We start from the raw sequence: 24,896 nt of genomic DNA, 5'->3' as shown, positions 1-24,896 counted from the left end.
TGTACTTACTGCATTTCATATTCCACTGACCTCACTGTTTGCAATCCTTCCCCCCAAAAAAGAATATGCTGTAATAAATGTGTTAGTCTTTCAGGTGCTACAAAAATGATGATTTTGCTTGAAAATGTGAAAATAAAATCTGCTTATTGTGTCTCTTAGATACTACTATATGTTTGATTGTGCATTAACCACAAATATAAGCCACTACCATATTTAGATATGGGTATGAGAGAATGCTAGGAGGGAAAATTGGTTTTTTGAAATAAAGATGGATGAGTGGGCAAACAAATGAGATAATAGGAATAAGAATGATGAGAAGAAAGGGGGATGAGAAAGCTTTTACTTACTATTCCTCAAAGTATCATGAACAGAAGATTAATTTTCTCTCCCAACTGCTTTTGCATAAAATAAATATTTGCATTTGTCTGTTCACTGAAGCACTTTCATTGCTCCTTTGAAACTTGGTATTCTGTGTGTCTGCCAATTTTCTGTGTTTTTTTCTGTTGTGGGATGGAATTTATATTTTTGTTTGCTTTGCTTTCTTGGAGACATGTTCTCAGGAGCCTTGCACAGCTGATCTGAAAAGCTTGTTGAGCCAAATAAATGTCAATCATTTTTAATTTCCTTACTGATGTCCAGGTTTAGACTTGGAGTTCAAGCATGGGAACAGGTGCTATATCAGCATGGAGCTTTTCTGTATTAAGAAGGACATATTAAAGTTAAGTTATCCTAACAAAACTAAGGATTTCTCAGAGGCCCATTGACTGTAGAACCAAATGATGTGTTGTCCTGGAATGCCTGTAAACAACATCTTGGTAGTCGAGATAACCCTGCGACTAACTGATGCAAGTTGTAGAATGAGATCATATATTCTTATATGGTTGTTTTGAAGTCTTAATTTTGGTTGGGAGAGTTGAGACTTCTCACGCTGATTGCCTGGCACTGACTCCCTTATATAAGAGATGAATGGCAGTGGGGAACAGACCTTTAAGCAAAGGGTGTTTAATTGGACTCTTTTTGCAAGCTTGCATTGCTTGATTTTTGGATAAGTATTTGTAGTGGATATTCAGAAGAATCGCAATCGAGGAGGCATAGGTGGCCTTGTGCTAGTAATCCTTGATTCAGTACCAACTTACATGCTTTCAGGAGCACTCCTGTTCCTGGGGGGTGGCCCAGTTGACGTTTAGCTGGTTTACTAGCCTGGATCATGAACTCACAGGCCAGGTGAAAATAGTATCAACCAATCCAGGTGGCGGCAGTTGAGTCATTAAGCCTCATCTGCCTGAAACCAGTGGTGGAGGAAGGGAGGATGCAGACTGCCCCGGGTGTCATCACTGAGGGGAGGGGGATGACAAAATGACACAAATATGAGTGTGTTTTTTAAAAAAATGGGAACATGAAATTTTTTAGATCAGTAAACAAATGTAACGAAATGTGGCTGGCACTAGGTGCCACACCAGTGACAGACGTGGTGGCTTGGGTGCCTGCAGGCTCTGCGCTGCCTAAAATGGAAGCATGGGACTTGCGTCTGCCCTCCACCTCTCCCTCAGCCACCCTATGGCTGAGGGGGTGATGGTGGAGAGGCTTCATGCAGTGCACCCCACCCCCATGGGTGGCTTGTCCCACTCCTGGTTGCAGGATGTGCGTGCCGCCCCCAGCACATGAGCGGCTAGCTACGCCACCGCCTGGAGCTGATAAAAACTGCAGGGTTTGAGCCAGACAAGAGGGAGACTTGATGCAAGCCAATGCTATTGCTGGTCCTGCATAGCCCCTGATACCCCTGGGACTCCCTGCAGCTGGCTGGAGGGGTTCAGTTGGTTGTCTGCTATTGGATGTTGGCTGTTGGGTTAATGTTTTGTTTGGGATGGTTTGTGTGTGTGTGTGTTGTTGGCTGTTTAGTCTTCTGTGTTAAGAATTTATTGTCTGCCTCTTTATTTGATCCTGGGTGAGTTTTTGCACTTTTAAAATGTGTGTATAAAGGCCTATTCTGCTCAATAAATTCAACCTTTCTTCTACACTGTTGGTATGTTGCTACTTCAGAGATCTATTAAGATGGAACCCATTTTGTTCTTGGCAAAAGAGCAGCCCATATCCACTTGGCCCTTCACAGACAAAGCCATGGTGCTTGCTGCTTAAGTGTCCGATCTGAAGTGTAGCGGCAAGGAATTCTACATTGCATTGCTGTATGTAAGTCTCTTGATATAACTTTATGATAAAACACCGGAACTGATCACTCAGGTGTTTTGTGAATCTTCCTTTGGAATCTCTGCACCTGGGACTTTTAAGGGCTCAGTCAATCCTTCACCCTAGTCTATATTTGGACTCACAAAACGGAGCACATTGCGAACTTGTTGCAATTGATATTGCATATATAATTGAGAACATCATTTTGCATGTTTACATTAATGTTGCCTGAAGATACCATTCCTGTATATGTAAAATATACAGAACTTAGAACTGTAGTAAAATTAAAATAAAATGTAGCTCCTACTTTCTAAACTTAATATAATATAGGAAGGTAGCTTCTACTACATTCTGCAGGCCTAAATCAACCTAAAATTGACAATCTCTTTCCCTCCAGAGAGATGAAAATCCTGGACTTCATTTAGTTTCCTCAGCTAACTCCCAATGAAAACCCTGAGCAAGAGCTTGGCTAAACTGCCATGGGAATTTCCTAGTGAAATTGACACAGTAGCCTACATCACATTATGCTGTTGTCAGGGGTGAATCTAGAGTCACAAAGGTCAACCTGATAACTCATTTAGGAAGAAGAGGTGAGTTTGGAATTGAGGAAGAATCACTAAAGATCAACCTTCCAGATGATTTGAGCTATAACTCCTCTCCATATAGCAAAAGAGTTGATACCTTTCAATTTCGTTTACCCTTATCCAATAGCAACACAAAAACAACACGGGAAAAATAAATGCTGTTACTTTAATACCATGCATTGCTTTTAGATGACAATACAAAACCAAGCCATTTAAGTAGCACTCCAGTAGTCTAGTGAGTGAGGACCAATGGCTTTTACTATTTTGTTGGACTCCATCTCCCTTCAACTCAAAACAGGATGATAAGTGGTCCTAGCTGATAGTAGTTGGATGCCAACAAAATACGGAAAGGTCCAGGGTAGGAATTGCTGCAATAGCAAAATTACCCTGTTCACAGTGTATCTGGGTGACACTACTATGAACTGCAATAACAGTTTAATTTTTCAAAACTCAACAAAATAATATCTATGGGGTACAGAGCAACAATAAATATGTCTACCAGATGATTCTGCTGCATACTTTTCATGCCTGCTTCTTGAATATTGGATTGCTCCCTAAGAAGGGCAACCCCAGTAGATCTCAACTCCTAGGAAGGGCTATAAAAGGAAATCCCAAACATTTCAGAATAAACCTGGGAATAGTGTCAGGAAATTGCTTAAGATTCAATTGTTTCCACAATGCAGTCTGGATCTCTTTGTTTCTCATGCTATAGATGAATGGGTTCAGCATAGGTGGAAGTATTGTATATATCACAGCAAAGACTAGATCCAGGCCAGATGAGCTGTTGCTAGGTGGTCTGATGTAGGCAAAGAGTCCAGTGGACATAAGCAGAGAGACAACCAGGAGGTGGGGTAGGCAAGTGGAGAGGGCCTTATGCCGTCCCTGTTCAGAAGGCATTTTGAGGACTGCAGTCATGATATACACATAAGTTACAATAATGAAGACAAAGCATCCAAAAACAGAAATGCAGCTAAACACAAGAAGTCCAACTTCAACTAGGTGTAAGTCAGAGCAAGACAATTTTAGTAGTTTTGGGACTTCACAGAAGAATTGATCAACATGATTGGAACAGAACGTAATGGAAAATGTGCCTGAAGTGTGTAAGACAGCATAGAGAATACTGGTGATCCATGCAATGGTAACCATCTGAAAGCAGGCTCCTTTGTTCATAACAACTTCATATTGCAGTGGATTACAGATGGCAACATACCTGTCATGTGCCATTATGGTTAACAGGGTAAAATCAGAGCACCCAAAGAGGAAAAGGGAAAAAACTTGAGTGACACATTCACCATAAGAAATTTGCCTGTTGTTCATGATTGAATTAACCATGGATTTGGGCTGAATGGCAGAAACTGAGCCAATATCAGAAATGGCCAGGTTCATGAGGAAGAAGTACATTGGTGTATGCAGGTGATGGTCAAGAGCTATTACAAGGATGATCAAAAGATTCCCGATTACCGTTAACAAGTATAGTCCTAGGAACACAAAGAAGTGTAGTATCTGTAGTTCTCGGTTCTGAGAAAATTCTAGAAGTAGAAATCCAGATGTGGATGTCAGATTGTCCATTTTGTATGTCACACAAGATTGCCTGCTATCTGTGAGGGATAGAAAATCCCACAAAATATCAGAACTGATTCTCCATTTCATTTAATGCTTATATGCAGGTATTTTAAATTCATATTTATTAATATTATGGGCAGTGCTGCATACACCATGAAATGTGTGCTTCGTGTATGGAGGACTGTGATATTCCTATTGTCCCTTCAATATTTTCCTCATAGTACAACAAAGTGGATGTCATAAATGCATTGTGAGTAGATGATAATCTTTGGCGTACAGGAGGAAATCTGCACAATTGCTCTATCCTTCAGAAAAAAATAGGTAGATATCTCTGAAATTTCAGATGGTCAAAATGCAGTAGTGTTAGTACTGAGCAGGGTTCAATTTTGAACTCACAAGTCACCTGCAGTGGTTTACAAATTAATTTCTGGGCACAATTAAACTACTCATATTATTTAGAATGCTAAGCGAGTTGGTTTCCTAATATCTGATATTGCCTCCTTCCGTACAGACTCTGCTTTGTGATAAGATTGGCAAGGGGGCTCCTCTTGGTAGTTCCAGCACCCTCAGAAGTTCATGGGACCGGACTCGGAGAGAGTGTTTTTTGACCTTAATATGGTTGCACTTGAAAAAAGAAACTGCAAAAGGAGATTGCACCATGAAACTACTAAATTGCAAGAGGTACAGTGTTATAACTTCTAAATTGAACTGTTCCAATGTACTTTTTAATAACTAAACATGTATTAAATGGTTTACCAATCCATATACTTAGTTAATTGTCTATTTTTCACTGTCTCTGTACTTTTAGTGATTCACTGTTTACACCCTCCATCCCCTACCACAAAAGCTAACCACAGCCACATGTATACTCAAGATAATGATTTGTGGACCTTGGTTCCCAAAAAGCCATAATAAATGTGTACGTTTTTCAGGCACCAACAGACTATTGATACTGTTCAGGAATGTGATGACAAACCTACAATGGCATCTTCAATTTTGTCTGGTTGTTTGTGCACTAACCATGAAGTCAAAAAGTTAGGATAAGTTTGTATAGGAGGTTTTTCTTCTTCTTCTTCTTCTTCTTCTTCTTCTTCTTTGGCCTTTGACTTCTTAAGAGATCAATATGTATTATATATGAAAATTCCCTGCACAATAAATTTATTAGTCCTCAATAAAACTTTTATTTTTGGCATAACAGATCATATATACATTTTAGTAATGTAGGCTGCAATACTGTGAACACTTAGCTGAGAGTAAATCCCACTAAATTTAATGAGACCTACTTTGAGCATAGAGTTTTGTCATTAAATGATTGAAAATGGATTTACTCACTTTCATTGTTAAAGTAACCATCACTGGTTCCATGCAGAAGTCTCCTATCAGCTCAAATGCAGCAGATTTCAAAAGAGATATTCCAGTTGCTCAGGAAGAAGACTTTGAAGTATTATGTTGCATGTATGTGTAGATTGAACTTTATCTTGTCTCAACAATGTTTCAATGGGCAGACAAGGCACGTAGTTCACCCAGTCCTTTGAACTTCCTTAATTCTTTCTTTGAAAATTAATCCTCTGTATGTATCTATTAACACTGAGGTTTTTCTGCTGTGGGAAGGAATTTATAGTTCTGTTTTCTCTGACTTCTTTGAGACATGCTCTCAGGAGCCCAGTACACCTGATCAGGAAAGTGGTGTTGAATTCCCCCCCCCCCCCATTACCTTCTCTTTGTTTGTTCCCACACTATCCTACATAGATGATTGGCACCAATAAGGCAATAGGAATGTTGATGTCTAATTCTATCCCCCCCCCCCCGATGTTCCAGTTAAGGCTTAAAGTACAAGTACTATACCTGCAAAGAGTTGTTCCTTATTGCCTTTTACAGCTGTTCCCTCCAGAGAAAATAGAACATTGTTGAGAGGCTGGCTCAACAAAGCATTTTGCAGATGCAGTTGGTTGTTGTAAATGATGTTTCTATGTTACATAGGGTTTTATAATTTGATTCCCAAATGTTAATCTGTTTGACAGAACTGTTGAGGAGCTGAGTCAACATAAAGACCAAGCTTCAGCAAAGGGGTTTGGTGGTGACACAACCTGAAACACAGAACTTCACAATGACAGTTCTCTTTTTTATTTATTTTATGACATGTATGTAAAATAAATGAATGAATTTACTGCTGTTTTATGTTTGCTTTGTGTCATTTTCACCGTGAAAGTACTTTGCTGGGAATCCATTCAGGGACCCTTAATAATACTGAAAATTAAGAATTTCTGGACAATACTGAATATTATAAAAACAAGTATGGGATATTCCAAAAAAACCCCTAAAATAATTCTCCTTTTTGATACTTAAGACATTTTACGTGTATTCTTAGCAAGCTGACTAGGACCATTACTAAAGAGACTGGTTTGACCACTTCAGCAGTTCCTTGCATCCCAAGGCAACCGAGCCACAAAGTTCCCAGGAGAACAATAAATCACACTGATGCAGAATATTATGGTTCATGGGTTCAAAAAGACCACAACTTTATTGGTTACAGATGTGAGTGGTTTGGCTTAGGCTTTGGGTGAAGCCAGACTATATCTTGACTCCTGCCTGTCTGCAGGGAGTCCACCATTAGGAAGTGCCCTATAACTTAAGTCAGGGGTTCCCGTAGGGAACTGTGACATGGCTCTAGCCCATGCGAAGGCTCCAGAAAAAAAATCACACCCCGGATCCCTCTAACTGGATACCCTTACTGAGGAGGGGCAGGTGAGGCCACAACCTCCCCTCAAGCAAACAAAAGGCTTCCCAATACAAACACCAGTCTTAGAGATACAAAATCAGCTGTGTTGTCACTGTGGCATAATCATAAATCTGAAGCCATTCCTATCCATATTGGCTCTCAAAGAGAAAGTGAGGTATTGCATTTTCTACAGTGCTTTGTGGGAGAACAGCATGAATCTTCAGATTCCGTCTAATCTTCCAATTCAAAATTTAAAAGAAACACAAAATGGAAAAGGGTGGTGAATCTTTTATTATTATTATTATTATTTTTCAAGCACTTGAAAGATTGCAATAAGCACAAGGTGACACTCTTTTGATGGTAGTTCCTTGAGTGCTGACTGTTATTCCTTTTCAGGAACATGACAGAAATATCTACAAGGTGGCTTTTGTGACAGAGCACTGGTTTTCCCATGCAGAGAAAAATCATTGAACCACCTTAGCCTTTTGCATTTTATTTACTAATTAAAATACTTCAATATAACATGAAAAAAAGATACAGCATTGTTGTATTAAGTGTTTTTTTGGTTTGGTCTTAAAGAAAAATAAGAGCCGGTATGTATCATGCCCCCACAACCACCACTACCCTGCCACTGCCCCTTGTCACTCACCTATTTCCTCCCTCCCCCCTTGTACCTTTGCAACTTCCTTCACCACTGCTTCCCATAGCTGCAGGCAGAGCCTCCTGGAGGTGATTTGGCGTGACCCTTACCATCACCTTTCAGGAAGGTGCCTGCCAGTCATAAAAAGGTTGGGCCAGAGCCTATTCTGTCCTATGGTTTTCCTACCACTAGGATGATGTGGCATTCAGCTGAAGAGGGGGAGCCTCCTGCCTCCTTCTGCAAGCATGAATCACTGTCTCTTTATGGCAACTCAATGGACTGCAGTGTCTTCTCCTACGGAGTCCATTCATGGAAATACAACATAATGGGCTTAAAGAGGACCCAAATATTCAAAGCAAATCTTTTAATCCTACAACAATATTAGTCTGTATCAGTATGTCCATATACACACACACACAATTTGACTTGGATTTCTGTGCAGCTTCTTACTTCTAATAACCATCCTGTGCATTTATTTATTTCTAGTTAGTATATATCACAGCAAAGACAAGATCCAGATCAAGAGTCCAGTGAACAAGAGTACAGAGAAAACAAGGCAAAGGAGCAGGCAAATGGAGAGGGCCTTGTGCCATTATTAATATTAATACTATAATAATAGTATTCCACTGTTCAAAATGGATTTTGAGGACAGCAGTTAAGATCCACCCTGAAGTTATAACACTGAAGATAAATCACCCTAATGTTATGATAGTGCTAAATAAAAGAAATCCAACTTCAGATAGGAACAAGGCAGAGCAAGACAATTTTAGTAGTTTTGGATTTCGCAGAAATATTGGTACAATATAGCTGGTATGGTCGATTGACTTGCTGTTGCAGTTTTGAATTGCAATGGCATTACCTCAACTGTTCCCACATAAGACTTTTGAGAAAAATACACCATTAATACCAGGCATCAACATCGCACATTAATAGAAAAACAGGAAGTTAATCCTACAATCCTTCTTGCTTAAAGGCTCCAGAAAAAACATGCAGGGAATGCAGGGAGATTACACATACATGTTCTGAAAAGATAAAATGGTGCAAGCAAACATAGTTAAACATGGGAGGCAAAATATTTACATCTATGCTTAACGCGGAGATCTCAGGATGTACATCAATAAGGCTAAAATAAACCAGCATCAGCATCATTTAAAACAAGCACACATCATCAATAATAAAGAAACAACCCCAGCATAAAAGCAAAGCTAAACAGAGCAAATAGATAGAATATATTTTAAAAACATCAATATAAATTAAAAGAGATAATATTTAGCGACCATGATAACTATTAGCAGACATGGAAGACCCTGTGGCCCCACATTTTATCTGTCTCCAGTAATGGGAATTCTTTCGCAGATCTCAACACTTTCAACGCCTGGGGACGACTGTTCAAGGAAATCCCAAGGATTTCTGGATATATCTGGGAACAGTGTCACAAAAGTGTTTAAGGCTCAATAGCTTCTTCAATGCTGTTTGGATCTCTTTGTTTCTCATGCTGTAGATGAAGGGATTCATCATAGGAGGAAGTATTGTATATATCACAGCAAAGACTAGATCCATCCCAGATGAGCTATTACTAGCTGGTCCGATGTAGGCAAAAAGTCCAGTGAACATAAGCAGAGAGACAACCAGGAGGTGGGGCAGGCAGGTGGAGAGGGCTTTATGCCGTCCTTGTTCAGAAGGCATTTTGAGGACTGTAGTCATGATATACGCATAAGTTACAATAATGAAGACAAAGCATCCAAACACAGAAATCCAGCTAAGTACAAGAAGTCCAACTTCAACTAGGTATAAATCAGAGCAAGACAATTTTAGTAGTTTTGCGACTTCACAGAAGAATTGATCAACACGATTGGAACAGAAGGTCATGGAAAATGTGCCTGCTGTGTGTAGCACAGCATAGAGAATACAGGTGATCCATGCAAAGATAATCATCTGAATGCAGGCCCCTTTGTTCATGACTACTTCATATTGTAGTGGATTACATATGGCAACATACCTGTCATGTGCCATTATGGTTAACACAGTAATATCAGCGCATCCAAAGAGAAAAAAGAAAAAAACTTGAGAGACACATTCACCATAAGAAATGTGCCTGTTATTCATGATTGAATTAACCATGGATTTGGGTTGAATGACAGAAACTGAGCCAATATCAGAAATGGCCAAGTTCATGAGGAAGAAGTACATTGGTGTATGCAGGTGATGGTCAAAGGCTATTACAAAGATGATCAAAAGATTCCCGATTACAGTTATCAAGTATAGTCCTAGGAACACAAGGAAGTGTAATATCTGTAGTTCTCGGATATGAGAAAATTCTAGAAGTAGAAATCCAGATGTGAAAGTGAGATTATTCATTTTGCATGTCACACAAAATTTTGAGCTACCTGTGAGTGAGAGAAAATCCCATCAAATATCAGAACTGATTCTCCATTTTATTTAATGCTTGTATGCAGATAATTTAAATTCATAATTAACAATATTTTGGGCAGTGCTGCAATCCACCATGAAATTTGTGCTTTATGTAGGGAGGACTGTGATAATCCTGTTGCCCCTGCAACATTTTCCTCATAGTACAACAAAGTGGATGTCATATATGCATTTGAATGGATGATAAGCTTTGAGGCATAGGAGAAAATTCTATATAACTACTTTAGCCTTGAGAAGAATATGTAGATATCTCGGAAATTACAGCTGCTTCACAATGTAGCAGTCTTATTACTGACTAGGGTTCAATTTTGAACTCACAAATCACCTTCAGTGGTTTACAAATTAGTTTCTGGGCTCAATTAAACTACTCCTATTACTATTTAGAATGCTAAGTGAATTGGCCTCCTGATATCTTATATTACCTCCTTCTCTACAAGACTCTGCCTTGTGTCAAGAATGGCAGAGGGGCCCCTCTTGGTAGTTCCAGTCTCCTTAAAAGTTCGTGGGACTGTTCTTGGATAGGGTACTTTTTTTGTACAAACCACTTTCAAAAAAGGTGAATTTTGCACTTTCATTATAGAGTTTACACCACATACTGAAGGCAGATATCTTCACCCTATTTCTTGATACCACAAATACAAACATATTCACACACACACACACACACACACACACACACACACACACACATCTTGGGTTACACCTCTTTTTCCAAACTGAAATTGTTTTAAGTGATTTTAATATGGCATTTTTATAGTGTTGTGTACTACCCTGGGACCTTAGATGATGATGATGATGATGATGATGCATTTTCATGCAGTAGGTTAGCATCCTCATGGGTGGCTTAGAACAACACTTTCTCAGCTTCTGCCCACCATAGTCTCTCCTCTGCTTTGATGAGACCTTTGACACCTGAGACATGTAGGCTATTCCAACAGCAATTACACCCCAGCAACAACCCGAGCCTAGACCAATCCAGGGAAGACATTCACTTTTTGGAGAATATAGTGCAACAACATACTGGGGATATAAGGGAACCCCCCACTTTATATAGGAAACCTACTGACTTATACAGGTGCTATATCTTGATTTCACTTTTACTTCCCAGCTGATAGTACTCACACATTACTTTCACCAACATTTCTCCGATCAAAATTGGGACACCCCACTCCATAATGATAATTTTAATATTTATACCCCACATATCCTACTGGGTGGCCCCAGCACTTTGGACAGCTTCCCACATATATAAAAAACATAATAAAACTTTTAACATTTAAAAAACAACAACTTCCCTATACAGGATTGCCTTCAGACGGCTCAGGGGTTGGATAACTCCAAACTCTCAAACATTTCACAAATGAAAAAGGGACATCCTACCATCCCCTCCAACATTTCTCCAATGAAAATAAGAACACCATAAGGACAAGCGAGACATTCCAGGATCACATCAGAAACTGGGACGGCTTCTCTAAATCAGGGCCATCCCTGGAAAAAAGGGACACTTGGAGGGTCTGTTTTCTAAGACCAGTATCCCAACCTATAACCAGCAACAACATGCCACAGTACAGAGATATGGACACAGGATATAGGCCCTGTGGTCAATTCAGATGACAACTCTCCCCATGGCTATTCTGGCAATGCTGTTACATGATCTAAACATCATGCTGTGCTGTATCAAAGCCTGCTTTCTCCCCCCTCTCCCCACGCAACCCAAAAAACTCCCTGCAACACTCAATATTTTTTTCTGTCTCTTTTGCTAGGAATGTAAGACCTTCATATAATTCCTATTTATGAGAATTTTGCAGTGACTTCCTTGTTAATGTAATGAGGTGGCTGAGATTCCTTTTTTTAAAAAAAGGTCAAAACGTGTTTCGCATGCCCTGGACGTACACACAGTGACATTGGGCTATTTCAGACTGGCTTCTAGCCTAGCAGGTTTTCCTGAAATGATGATGTGACAGGGTCATTCCAGGAAGTGCTGCTGAGACACAACATGGTCTTCAAAGACCCCCACACTGTTACAAGTGCAAATGGGGTCTTTTGCATAGTTAGAAAACAACATTTTAATTTACTTTAATTGCTCATTCCAGGAAAGTTTGTCACTCTAAAAACCTGTCTACAAAGTGTCTCACAAACACAGCAAGCAAGCACATTTGGTTTCATGAAAGTTGGGCTATTTATTTATTTATCTATTTTCTATTCTATTCTATTCTATTCTATTCTATTCTATTCTATTCTCTCTCTTTCTCTCCCCGTATATAACTCATTCTGTTCATTGTGTGTCTTCAGTCTGCCCTGAGCATCTGAGGGAAAAGAAAAAGATGGAGAAATTGTGCTTGGAAGATGAATGGGCAAAGAGACAAGAGAATGGGGATGAGAATGGTGAGAAGAAAGGGGGTGGGAATAAGAAACTGTTTACTGTATTTACTTTTCCTCATACATATTATCAGTGCTTTTAAAAAGAAAAATGGTACTGGTACTCACCATGAAGTTGCTACAGTAAGTAACACACTTTAAACATTGAAGGGGGGGATGAGTTTCAGGACTGCATGCCCTTGAGTACCCCCAGAAAAAGCACTGTGTATTATCAACAGTACTGTAGATGCAATTTGTCTTCCAGCTGGATCAGTGAAGTGTTTGCATTTGTCTCTTCATTGCATCACTTCCATTCTTCATTTGAATCAAGACTCTGTGTCTTTCAGTGTAGCTTTTCAGTTTTTCAGTTGTGGAAAGGAATTTATATGTCTGTCTTTGGTTTCTTGGAGACGTGTTCCCAGGAGCTCAGTGCAGCTAATCAGAAAAGTTTGTTGATATTTCTTCTTTTGCCTTTATTATTATTTCCCTTACCCTAGCCTAGATAATTGGCACTGATAAGCTAATGGAACTGTTCAACTCATGGGAGCTAGACCTATGTCAGTAATTCATTCTCATAGCTTCAGGTCCAGGTTCAGACTCAAGAGTACAGGGATTCTATGCTGCAAGAAGCTGCTCCATATTACCAAAGGCCTTTGAGACAGTAGCTATCTCCTCAAGAGAAAATAGATGATGACACTGAGGCCCACTGACACATGCTTGCAAAGCGCTTTGCAGACAGCATTGCTGAGATCCATTTTGATTGTATTCTAGTTTTTCAGTAGCTATTCTGGAGGAGGCTATGTTTTTGGGGCATTTTTGTTACATATAGCTATACTACCTTTCTGCTGAGGCCAAGACCATTTACAATTTTAAAATGATAAAATGATATAAAATATAAAGGTGAATTGGGGAAGTGGTAGAGGACAGTTCAACTGGAGGAGGACCTGAAATTGCTTGCCTGCATATATCACTCTGTTCTCATTTCTCACAGGGCAGATGGTGTCCTTTAGCATTAAGAGGGGGTCATTCTGATAGAAAGAAGCCCTGATGTTGTCTTACCCTGCCCCCTCACTCTCTTCTTGAATACCTCCTACTGTACTTTGTTGACCTTGAAATGTCGACAGGCTCTTGGGAGAAGTGTAGCTAATTGCTTGTATTCTCATCCTGGTCATTGAAATCAGGATGTTTAGACTTCTACAGTTGGGCTAGCAAAGTTATAAACACTTATCTCAGGGGAAGTACTAAATGAGGTGATAATATGGCCTCTTTTGAAAATGAAAACATAATCGGACTCCTCCAATTTGAAGAACTGTCATTTTGTGTCCAACACCCCCTTTTTGAACAAGTTGTGTGAACAAGTGGTTTGTTTGTTTGTTTGTTTGTTTGTTTGTTTGACATAGTTTCAAATGTTTCTATATGAAATTGATAATTGAGATCCTTTCCATTCTGGCTTCTGGCCAGGCTTCAGCATGGAAACCGCTTTGGGCCAGGAGCTGGAAGGGGAAATGTTGCCCCATTGGTTTTCCTGTATTGTCAACCATGGATCATCCTGAGGGAATGGGAGTTAGGAGGGTACTTCATTGACATGGCTCCCATTATTTCTGACAGATAGGATTCAGAAGTACACGGAGGTAAGTAAATGGTGGTCAAAGGTTCTACCCCTCTTTTTTCAAAGTCCCATCCCAGCAGCAATTTAACCTGCAAATTAGCTGTCAAATTGTTATCAGCTTTTGTCAACATCAGGCCAGCTGCTTTTGTCAGCATCAGGCCAGCTGCGGTGCCTTTTACTTAACCCAATTATCCAAAATAGAAGGGGATCCACAGTGAACTAGGTAGTTGATCAAGGCTTTCTTCAAAATGGAGTCACGGCATAACACAGCACCCTGCCCCTCTATTCTTGGTGAAGTCTTCCAACTCTGACAGCAGAAGGTGTCTGTGGGTTCAAGGCACCCCCCCAAATTCATTGGGGGAATTAAGGGGGAAGCTAGCCTCTGCTATCTCCCATTATGTCCAATTTGAGCCCCCAATCTTCAGAGGCTGGGAGTGCAACTATTCAGGTTCATGGCTGGAAACAGCAGCCTGTTTTTAAATCTCTTTATTGTTTATGTTCTTATTATGAAATTACTTTGAGATATTTTATGGAAAGTAAATGTAATTAATTAAATAAATGAACAAACACATACGAACACATACGGTGTTTCTGAATGTCAATAGAAAATGTAAACCAACCTTGTTTACAAATAACCAAGCCTTTTCAGTGGTGCTGAAACAATGTAAGTATGGTGAAAGATTAGCTTTTCTGGGGAAAGTATTTAAACCAAAAAGTGCAACAAGCATGGAATCTTCCTCACACCAAACACCACATAACTGGTGTCTGATGGAAGAGCACTTCATGTGAAGGCATGTGTAATAGGAAGTGGTATTTCAGATAGTCAGATCCAGGCGCACCGGGTATAAGGGGCAGAGGAGGCTTCAGCTCCCCCACTATTTTTCAGCAGGGGGCAGTGCCCCACAATATTGGGGGGGGAGGGCTGCCAACAACCTCTGCCACCGCTGCACAACATCCGTGCACCCCAGCCTCTGCCCAGCAGCCTGGAAGCACAGGAGCCGGGCAGCAGCTGGGACAAACAAACATGAAGATCGCCCTCCGTGCATCCTGCTGGGCAAGCTGGGTAGAGTCACGTGACATGTCACGTAGCTTGACCCCCTCAATGGGGAGCAAGTCGGGGGCCCTGGTCAGATTCCTAGCTCTTTGGGGCCTTACTGGTAAGAATTGTAGGAATTTAAATCCCAGTACTTCTGCCCTAAAACAAAAAGGACTTTCTTTCTTGGGAAACACATTCTGGATATGAAATCAACCTGGTGTTTTTGAGGGAGTTGCTCATGGCTTTGGGGACATTGATGGAGATGTTGCCAATGTCTGCAATGGATAAATGAACTGCAATAATGGTTTAATTTTTTAAAACTCAACAAAATAATATCTATGGGGTACAGAGCAACAACAAATATGTCTACCAGATGATTCTGCTACATACTTTTCATGCTTGCTTCTTGAATATTGGATTGCTCCCTAAGAAGGGCAACCCCATTAGATCTCAATTCCTAGGAAGGGCTATAAAAGGAAATCCCAAACATTTCAGAATAAACTTGGGAATAAACTTGAGCCCCCAATCTTCAGAGGCTGGGAGTGCAACTATTCAGGTAAGTAAATGTAATTAATTAAATAAATGAACAAACAAACACTTCCTCCCTTCCCTTCCCTTCCCTTCCTTCTTTCTGATTATGAAATAATTATAAGTCCTTTAAAAAAACCACACCAAATCCACCATTAGTACTACAGAACATATACTTTTAAGAAGATATGTACTTGCTGTAAATGGACCAGAATATTTCTACTCCATGTCAATTTTGCATATACACAATAATTTATTCATCAAACCACTCACTTTTAATTTTTTTTTTTACTAAAATCCAATTAAAATTGTAGGTTTGTTCACCTGAGGTATCCATTTTGCCCCTAAAATGTGCATTTTGTTTGTTTAAATTGTCTCTCACCCTATTCTTTATGCACCTTTTCATTAAAACAAACATATTCTTGCACATTTATTTGACGTGCCACTGCATTGCAAAAATTGGAGAAATGCACTATCTCACTGAGAGTCATGTTCCAATCGATTAGAAAGTCAGGGACTGACAAAGTATGGTGGGTGATGTTAAAATGCAAACCAAAATAATTTATTCTCCCTCCTTAATGCCCATATCAAAATACAGTAGATTACAAAATGATTTTCATTTGATGCTTGGAACATAGTTTCCATCCAAAATGTTTTGACAGTGCTGATCTGATCTCTTGATTTCTCATGCTATAAATCACTGGATTCATCATGGGTGGCAACATAGAATATAGCACAGAAATCATCATGACCAGATCTTTGGGGGCATTTTGAGTTGGGCACAAATAGCCAAGGGTGCCAGTGCAGATAAATAAGGAGACAACAATGAGGTGTGGCAAGCAGGTAGATAAGGCTTTCTTCTTCCCTTGCACTGAGGGGATTCTTAGTACGTTGGTGAAAATCTGAACATAAGAAAAGATTATGAAGATAAAGCAACCGAAAGCTTCACATGCTGCAAATACATTGATCCCAACTTCTGTCATATAATTGTCATTACAGGAGAGCTTCAGCAATTGTGGGATTTCACAAAAAAACTGGTTGAGAACGTTAGAGCAGAAAGTGATGGAAAATGTGCCCCCAGTGTGTAACATAGCATTGAAAAGGCCAGTCATCCATGCACTAGCTGCCATTTGGATGCAGGCTCTCATGTTCATCACTGTCTCATATCGTAGTGGATTGCAGATGGCGACATATCGATCATAAGCCATGACTGTGAGGAGGACCAGGTCAGTCACTGCAAAGAAGATGAGGAAAAAGACTTGGGAAACACATTCTGGATATGAAATCAACCTGGTGTTCATGAGGGAGTTGCTCATGGCTTTGGGCACATTGATGGAGATGTTGCCAATGTCTGCAATGGATAAATTCATCAAGAAAAAGTACATTGGCGTGTGAAGTTGACGGTTGAGGGTTATGAGTATGATTATGAGTAGATTTCCCATGACAGTAGCCAAATAAATCAGAAGAAATATCACAAAGTGTAAAATTTGCAGCTCCCGCATATCAGAGAATCCCAGAAGAAGAAAATTGGTCTCATTTGACATCATCTACCCTGTGGGAAGAAGGAGAGAAAGAACTGATAGAATTTGGAGGTGCCTGATCCTTGATATAAGAACTCTGCTGGATGAAACCAAAACCTTATTCAGTCCAGCTCATTTTTTTTCTTTAGTAGATAATCAGATGTCTCTTTGAAGTCCATAAGCGGTAAACAAGGGCAAAAGCCTTCTTCCACATTTGCTGCTGGCACCATATGCAGCTAGGAATATAGGAAGCTGAGTCACACCCCTGATCTATCCTAATCAATACAGTGGTACTTCAGGTTACAGACGCTTCAGGTTACAGACTCTGCTAACCCAGAAATAGTTAACCTTGGGTTAAGAACTTTGCTTCAGGATGAGAACAGAAATCGCACAGCGACGGTGCAGTGGCAATGGAAGGCCCCATTAGCCTCAGGTTAAGAACAGTTTCTGGTTAAGAACGGACCTCCAGAATGAATTAAGTTCTTAACCCGAGGTATCACTGTATTGTTTACACTGGCTGACACGATTCAGAGCAGAATCTTTTCTAGCCCTACCTAAAGTTTTATTGTTATCCATTAATCATTGGCCCATGAAATAAGGACATTCATGTGCAGTTGGCCCATGAAAAGTCATATTTTGGTATCACAATGAATCAAATTAACCATCATGTCATTTGAATTGATTCACACATTCAGACACCATTTGTTAAAATTTAAAGAAATCAACTACTTAAATGTTTGTGTGCCCTAGCTCATATTCACTGTTTCAAAAGAAGTTATCAATGAGAACAACGGCAAACACCACCTTTCCCCTCTTTTGAGCACTATCAGCAGGACAGATCCTCCCACATTTGCTGAGTGCAGAACAAGTGTTGAATTTGGAACCGATAATTGAAGGAAGCCAAGACTCAGGAATATAAATAAAGTAGACATAAAAAAAGAATATGAGACAGGGAGAATGTAACAGAGAAAGATTTGGAACAAATGACCCATAATATCTGACTTGCTCCATATCATCTGTTACCTGAACATTTGTCTTTTTAAAAAACCACAACCTGCATTCATCAATATATTTTCAAATGCTCTTAGGTAATGGTCAGTTTAGACCCTCTGGCACAATTGATCTGTATCTCCCCAGCACCATTCTGTGCGAGAAAGAGAGGGGGGTGAGAAAAGGGGCTGCAGAAGGAAAGAGTGGATGGCCCCATGCAATTTTGTCTCTCACACTGTCCTCCACTGGCATAGTCCCCAACCATTGCTAGCATCCAGCATCTTTTTAGTTACCCCAAGGAAATGTGATAATAATAAGGGGGAAATGTTTTCCACTCTCCTGCCATAAAGCAAGAGGAGAGACATGTAGAAATTCCTTAGTTCTTAGATCAGGACAGTAGCTTCATGTTGTACAAGAACCATGAAGTCATAAAAAGAATTGAAAATTATTATTTTTAAAATCAAGAGTATGTATCTGCCTCTAATTGTGAATATGGGAAATGCATCATTAATCATCAGTAGTTTTACCACTGCCCTTCAAATTCACCAGCCCTTAGTACTGAACAGGTGGCTCTCCATCACCCAAAATAAAAGCATAAAACAGTGAATGGTTTAAAGTAATACCTGCCAATTTAGTACTTTTAATGTCTTAACTGCAGCATCGTGGAGTGCAAAGGGGCTTTGTAGGCAATCAAGTCCATCCATTTAGTGGAGGAAATTCACAGCTAGTGCATTCCTAATACGTACCGCTATGAGCTTCGGATTTGATTCTAGTATTCAAGTCTGCCAAGGAAGTATATATGTGTGCATGTGATTGAAGCTGTTTTGATTGCTGCAACATTTCTTCCTTTTTTGTTTCTGAGCACTTGAGAAACTTGTTGCCTTGGGACCACTATGTCTCAGCGTACAAAATCAGCTGGGAAATCATCTTTTATAAATAGAGGGGGAAAGTGCTTTTAGTTTATTATAATTCTGTTAATTCTATTCCTCTTAAGCAGTTCAAATCTGCAGGAAAGACAAATTAACCCTTTAAAATACTCTGAAGAGGCGCTCAATTGGTTCTCAGCAACTTGTGCATATTTTAAACTATGTTTCTGAGTACATTAAGTTTCTGAAGGAATCTAGTATTTGTGGGGGGGGGGGAGGGATATCAAAAAGTTCCCTTCCAGAGATATTTCACTTTCAAGAGAAACCACTGTTGATGACAGTCAAACATCCAAAGAGGAGCAGAAGTAAGGAAATGAAATTACCACTAGTCTTTCAAGCAGACAACCTATTAAGAAGGATATTGTGGACAGGGATCTTCTGACACTCTGCAGGCTGGTGCAACCTCATGTCAGGTAGCGTCAGGCCCATGGCAAGTCCTGTGGCATCTCCCAATTCTTCCCTGAGGCTGAGGAGGAGGAGGACGACAGCGGACAAATGGGCAAGGGGGAGGGAGGGGCAAGTGACCAGTCAGGCAAGGAAGGTGTCAGCAGCAAGAAGAGCAACAAGGTTGGCAGCATGGAGGGAGTGCCTCAAATTGCCCTCCCACAATGTTGGGAGGTTATGCCATTATCCACTTCCCACCAGGCCTCTTCCTTTCTGGGTGGAGGTTCTCTAGCATTCTCTCCCTGCCACCTGTCTTTGACTCTCTCTTCCTCCTCCTCCCATTTTGGGGCAAGCCCACTTCCAGGCATGCAAAAAGCTTCCACCGCAGCCTAGACTTGTAGCAGTCCCCCCCCCCCGCCTGTATATGAGAGCATGCAGTGGGAAAGGGTAGAGCATTTTTTTAAAAAAATGTCTTGATATTCCAGGGCCATCTATCATACACCATCTATCTACCTATCTATGAATGACTGTTTTCTTCAGAACCTTTTGTAAAATGCCAGTTTAGACCCATTTACACATTAAATTGATAAACTGAATAACTGAACCACATTGCATGTATTAATTGGTATCATTATTAAACCAATTAAATACAAGTATTGTGTTCAGTTATTCAATTTATCATTTTAACATTTAAATGTGTATAAATTGACATTTTACAAAAGGTTCTGAAGAAAACTATGTGAATTTAATGAACATGCATATTATCTATTATGCAATTAGCTGCCTCAGAGAAATCAATGAGGGGGGGAACATAAAGTAAGGAATTCCTAAAAAAATAAAAGCATCAAGAGCACCATTCTCAGGCACTTGGTAGCCAGCCTTGGCAGCTCCCTGTGCTTCAGTTACAGCTCAGGGGAACCCTTTTTCAGTTCATGAATATGGGTGACCAGAGAGACTGCAGAGTGCAGAACAAATATGTAATGGCTAGAATAACACACCTTCCGTCTTCTACCACCTTGTAACAGTAAGGAAAGCTCAACCCTCCAACCTCTGAAATTGCAGAGAAATTCTTTTAAAAAAATCCCAACTGCCCTCCAAATGACAGAAACAAGATCCTCTTTTGTGGAAGGAGAAAAGCTTTTGAGAAGTAGAGATCAGTGAGAATCGCTCAGCCGGTAGAGCTTGAGACTCTTAATCTCAGGGTCATGAGTTGTATTCCTGCATTGCAGAAAGTTGGACTAGATGGCCTTTGCGGTCCCTTCCAAGTCTGCAATTCTTCGATTCTGTGATTCAGCAAACACTATCTTAAGCTAGGTTTCAAAACAAGGGAATGCTACATAGCCTTACTTGAAAGTCTACCATCAAAATCTATAAGGTGTCCTTCAGGGAAAATGTATTTTGACTGTGAAATAGAGTACTATAGCATTCATTCTCTTTCAGGAATCTACTATATGGAGCAAATTCTCACCACTCTATGCCCCACCCCATCCCATTGTTGTTGTTTTTCCTGGTGTCACCATTGGTCATATTTCTGTTACTTTGGAGAATGTGAGGGTGATTCTCATATTTTTGGGAAGTTACAGCAGACTCTTATTCATGACTGCTGAGAAGTAAGCCCAGTGATTTTTATGGGACTTACTTCCATGTAAGTACTATAGGATTGCACCTGACCTAATCACAATCTGAAAGTGTAGGCCTATGTAATAGGACATTGGATTTTTTTAAAAAAGTGTTTGAATCTAAGCTTTATTTTCCTTTTCTCTGCAGAAAAACTGTGAAATATACACCTCAGTAAGATTTTGACAATTTCCCCCCCCCGACTGGGATGGCAGGAATAATGAAATACAAATAATGAATCATTAGCATCTACAAACTGTTTTAATTAGTCTCTGAGGGAAATAAGGAGAACACACAACACACATTCTATACAACTCATTTAATGTGAGACTTGGAAGATTTTCAGGGTCAATGCTAGGTGAGCATGATTTATTAAAGTTCTCATCTGCTGAGGATTCAAATTCTGAATTAACTATTGCAACTATTTTTAAATGGTACACTTATTTTATTTCTCTGAAGAGAAATCAGAGAAATAAGAAGGGAAATAGGTGAACATTATTGAGATAATGCTTTCCAATCAATATAATGAAGTGTAATTATCAAGGCAGTTTTTCAGGTGTTTGTGGTCTTGATGGAAGAATTTAGCTTAACTGTTCCTCAAGGGACAGTCTTATGCCTTTGAACTAATTTAGCTGAGCACAATGGACTGTGAAATAATGAGGGGAAATGTACTTTTCTTTTAGAAGTGATGTAATGCTTACAACAAACAGCTACTGAAATATTTGAAGTGTCAATTCCAACCAAATTATTTTATTCAAACCCTTCTTAGTTACAGCCATAGATTAATCTCTTCACAAACTTTTCCAGCTTCTGCCTTCAACTGATATTTGAGTACATCAGCAATAAATCTAAATGTATCATGAGTGAAATTTCAGAATGATATAATCCTGAAGGGGGGGGGGATCTAGACATGGATAACAGATGGCAAACATAAAGGAATATAAGAAAGTGAGGAAAAAATGTTGGATAGATACCACAAAACAGGTATCATTGTGTAAGCCCTTTGGATTCGTTACTATGCCACATACAGGAAGCTGAGGTCAACGAGAAACAAAGAGTTGAACTGGGCATCAAAGGCAAGGACAACACAGAAACATTCCAGAAGCAGGAAGATCTTATTGTTTGAGGAAAGCTCCAGCCCAAACAGGAAATTGTCCAATGCTCCTCCAGCCCAGAAAGACAGCTTCACTTTAAATTATTTGTGGGTGGGTGGTAGAGGAGGAAATGGTTTTTCACTACATCAGAGTATGCACTGTTAATATACAGCAGTATTAGTAATGTTATAATTATTATTATTAATAATAATAATTTATATGCCACCCATCTGACTGAGTTTCCCCAGCCACTCTTGGTGGCTACCAACAAATTAAAACACAGTAAGACATCAAACAGAATAACTTCACTATACAGGGCTGCCTTCAGATGTCTTCTAAAAGTCAGATACTTGTTCATTTCCTTGACATCTCACAGGAGGGTGTTCCACAGGGCAGGTGCTACTACTGAGAAGGTCCTCTGCCTGTTTCCCTGTAACTTCACTATTCACAGTGAGGGAACCTCCAGAAGGCCCTCAAAGGTGGAGCTCAGTGTCCGGGCTCAGTGATGGGGGTGGAGATGCTCCTTCAGATATGTAGGGACAAAGCCATTTAGGGCTTTAAAGGTCAGCACCAACATGTTGAATTGTACTCAGAAATGTACTGGGAGCCGATGTAGATCCTTTAGGACTGGTGTTATATGATCCTGGCAGTTGCTCCCAGTCATCCGTCTATTCCAACACTGGACTCCTGGTATTGATTTGTATTATATTATATTATATTATATTATATTATATTATATTATATTATATTATATTAATACAAAGCAGGAGTAGCCAACATGGTGTCCTCCAGTGAACAAGTAGTCTTAAACCTTTTTAGTCTCAGGACCCACTTTTAACCCAAACATGCATCAGAGGACCCATTTTTAAAATGTTCAGAATTTGTGTTTAAAACCAAGATGTGTGCCTTACTTATTACAGTTATTATCCAATTATTATCCAGTGTTAAACCCTCATAGAGTGTAATAAAAAACACCACAGTTTTGTTCCATATACTTTGAACCTCTGATGGGGAGTGAGGGGACACTGGGCAGAGTTCCCTGAACAATAATACCTTGCTGCTGTGAAATCTCAAATGCTACCACAGTCAGTTAATTGTAGACCTCTTCACAAGGGTGAATTTTATCTATTAATGCACCCCAAATACAAGTCATGTTACCCAGCACCCATCTTCAGTGAGGATGTCTCTCTCAGTCTCCTTCAGGTTTTTATTTTATTTTATTAAAAAGATAAATATAGGAAAAGTTTAACCAGCACTTATTTTCCATCAGCTACATTATTAACAAATAATTACAATTTGAGAATTTTCATGAAGGAGCAAATGCTGAAGTGAGCAGTGACAATTGGACAATTGTCTTCCCAGGAGATTTCCAGGCAATCAGTTTCCAGAGTCCTCCTTTGATATCCTTGTTTCGCATGCTATATATTATTGGATTCATCAATGGTGGCACAACACAATAGGCTACAGCAGCAATCAGATCCATCGGCGATGGAATCCTATTGACAGGCCGCATGTAGGCAAAGACACCAAAGAAGTAGAACATGGATAGTACAATTATATGGGGCAGGCAGGTAGAGAAGGCCTTCTGCCTTCCTTGTACAGAGGGGATTCTCATCACTGCTTTAAATATCTGCACATAAGATGCAAGGATGAAAAGGAAGCATCCAAAATATAAACAGCCAGTCAGACCAATAGCTCCAACTTCAAGAATATACAAATCAGAGCAGGATAGTCTGAGCATCTGTGGTATTTCACAGAAGAACTGGTTGATGACGATGGAGCAGAAGGGACTTGCAAATGTGGCCCCAGTGTGCAATGTTGCTGTTAGAAGGCCAAATGTCCATGCAAAGCATGCCAGTTGAATGCATCTGCCTCTGCTCATTACGGTTTCATAATGCAGTGGATGACAAATGGCAACGTAGCGGTCATAGGCCATGACTGTCAAGAGGAAAAATTCACATGCACCACAGAGAACAAATGAAAATAACTGGACAACACAATGAGCATATAGGATCACTCTAGTCTTCATTAAGGAATTTGTCATGGCTTTGGGGATAGTGGCTGAAATGTATCCAAGGTCAACAATGGATAGATTTAGGACAAAGAAATACATTGGGGTATGGAGGTGGACATTGAGAACTACCGTGGTTATTATGAGAATATTTCCCATTAAGGCAACAAAATATATTATGAGAAACATTATGAAGTTTAGTTTGGGCAGTTCTTGAATCTCAGAGAAACCCACAAGTAGAAAGTATGTTACTGTGCTTGTGTTGGACATTTTCTCCTCAGGAAACTCAGCTGCTTCTGGAAAGGAAGATAGCCATGAAGTCATGCAGAAAGTGTTAGACTATTTGGACAGGTCTCTGTGAAGGATTTTTCCTGTCTTTAATTTTTTAGTATAAATAACTCACAATTATTCATCAGTTTTTTATGGGGAAAGTGAGGGAATTTGAAGAGATGTGAATTAAAGATGGGTACTTTTGTTAATATGTTAAATGAAACACTGAAAAGAATCATGTGATGAATTTAAAAGGTCTAGCAGACTAGGGGGCAATCCTGTGGCAAGATCTATGGGTATGAGCAGTTTAGGATGCTGCAGAGCTCCAACACAGCTCCAGGTCAGCTGGCTGATTCCTTGCTCCTAACTTGGCTCAGTCAAATATAGGCTGGTGTAAATCTTAAGAAGTGGATATTCTTCCAAAGGGCAAAAT

At 39.8% G+C, this 24,896-nt stretch overlaps 3 protein-coding genes across 3 annotated transcripts; all 3 read right to left on the bottom strand.

Moving 5' to 3' along the window:
- Positions 1 to 3,347: 3,347 nt before the first annotated feature.
- On the bottom strand, positions 3,348 to 4,337 carry LOC309326951 (olfactory receptor 14A16-like; the record flags this gene model as incomplete). The annotated part of the gene is made up of 1 exon (XM_081835979.1): positions 3,348 to 4,337. One exon carries the CDS (start codon positions 4,335 to 4,337, stop codon positions 3,348 to 3,350), a length of 990 nt encoding a protein of 329 aa, XP_081692105.1.
- Positions 4,338 to 9,079: 4,742 nt separating this feature from the next.
- Positions 9,080 to 17,195, bottom strand: LOC309326950 (olfactory receptor 14A16-like; the record flags this gene model as incomplete). Its single annotated transcript, XM_081835978.1, has 2 exons — positions 9,080 to 9,367; positions 16,524 to 17,195. The coding sequence occupies 2 exons, from the start codon at positions 17,193 to 17,195 to the stop codon at positions 9,080 to 9,082; spliced, it is 960 nt and encodes a 319-aa protein (XP_081692104.1).
- A 6,293-nt stretch (positions 17,196 to 23,488) lies between these two features.
- LOC309326949 (olfactory receptor 14A16-like) lies at positions 23,489 to 24,463 on the bottom strand (the record flags this gene model as incomplete). Its single annotated transcript, XM_081835977.1, has 1 exon — positions 23,489 to 24,463. One exon carries the CDS (start codon positions 24,461 to 24,463, stop codon positions 23,489 to 23,491), a length of 975 nt encoding a protein of 324 aa, XP_081692103.1.
- Positions 24,464 to 24,896: the final 433 nt, after the last annotated feature.

The sequence above is a fragment of the Podarcis erhardii genome, assembly GCF_964252035.2.
Source record: "Podarcis erhardii genome assembly, chromosome: 13".
Classification (NCBI taxonomy): domain Eukaryota; kingdom Metazoa; phylum Chordata; class Lepidosauria; order Squamata; family Lacertidae; genus Podarcis; species Podarcis erhardii.
Note: the sequence above shows the minus strand (reverse complement) of the source record. Positions and strands in the feature narration are given on the sequence as shown.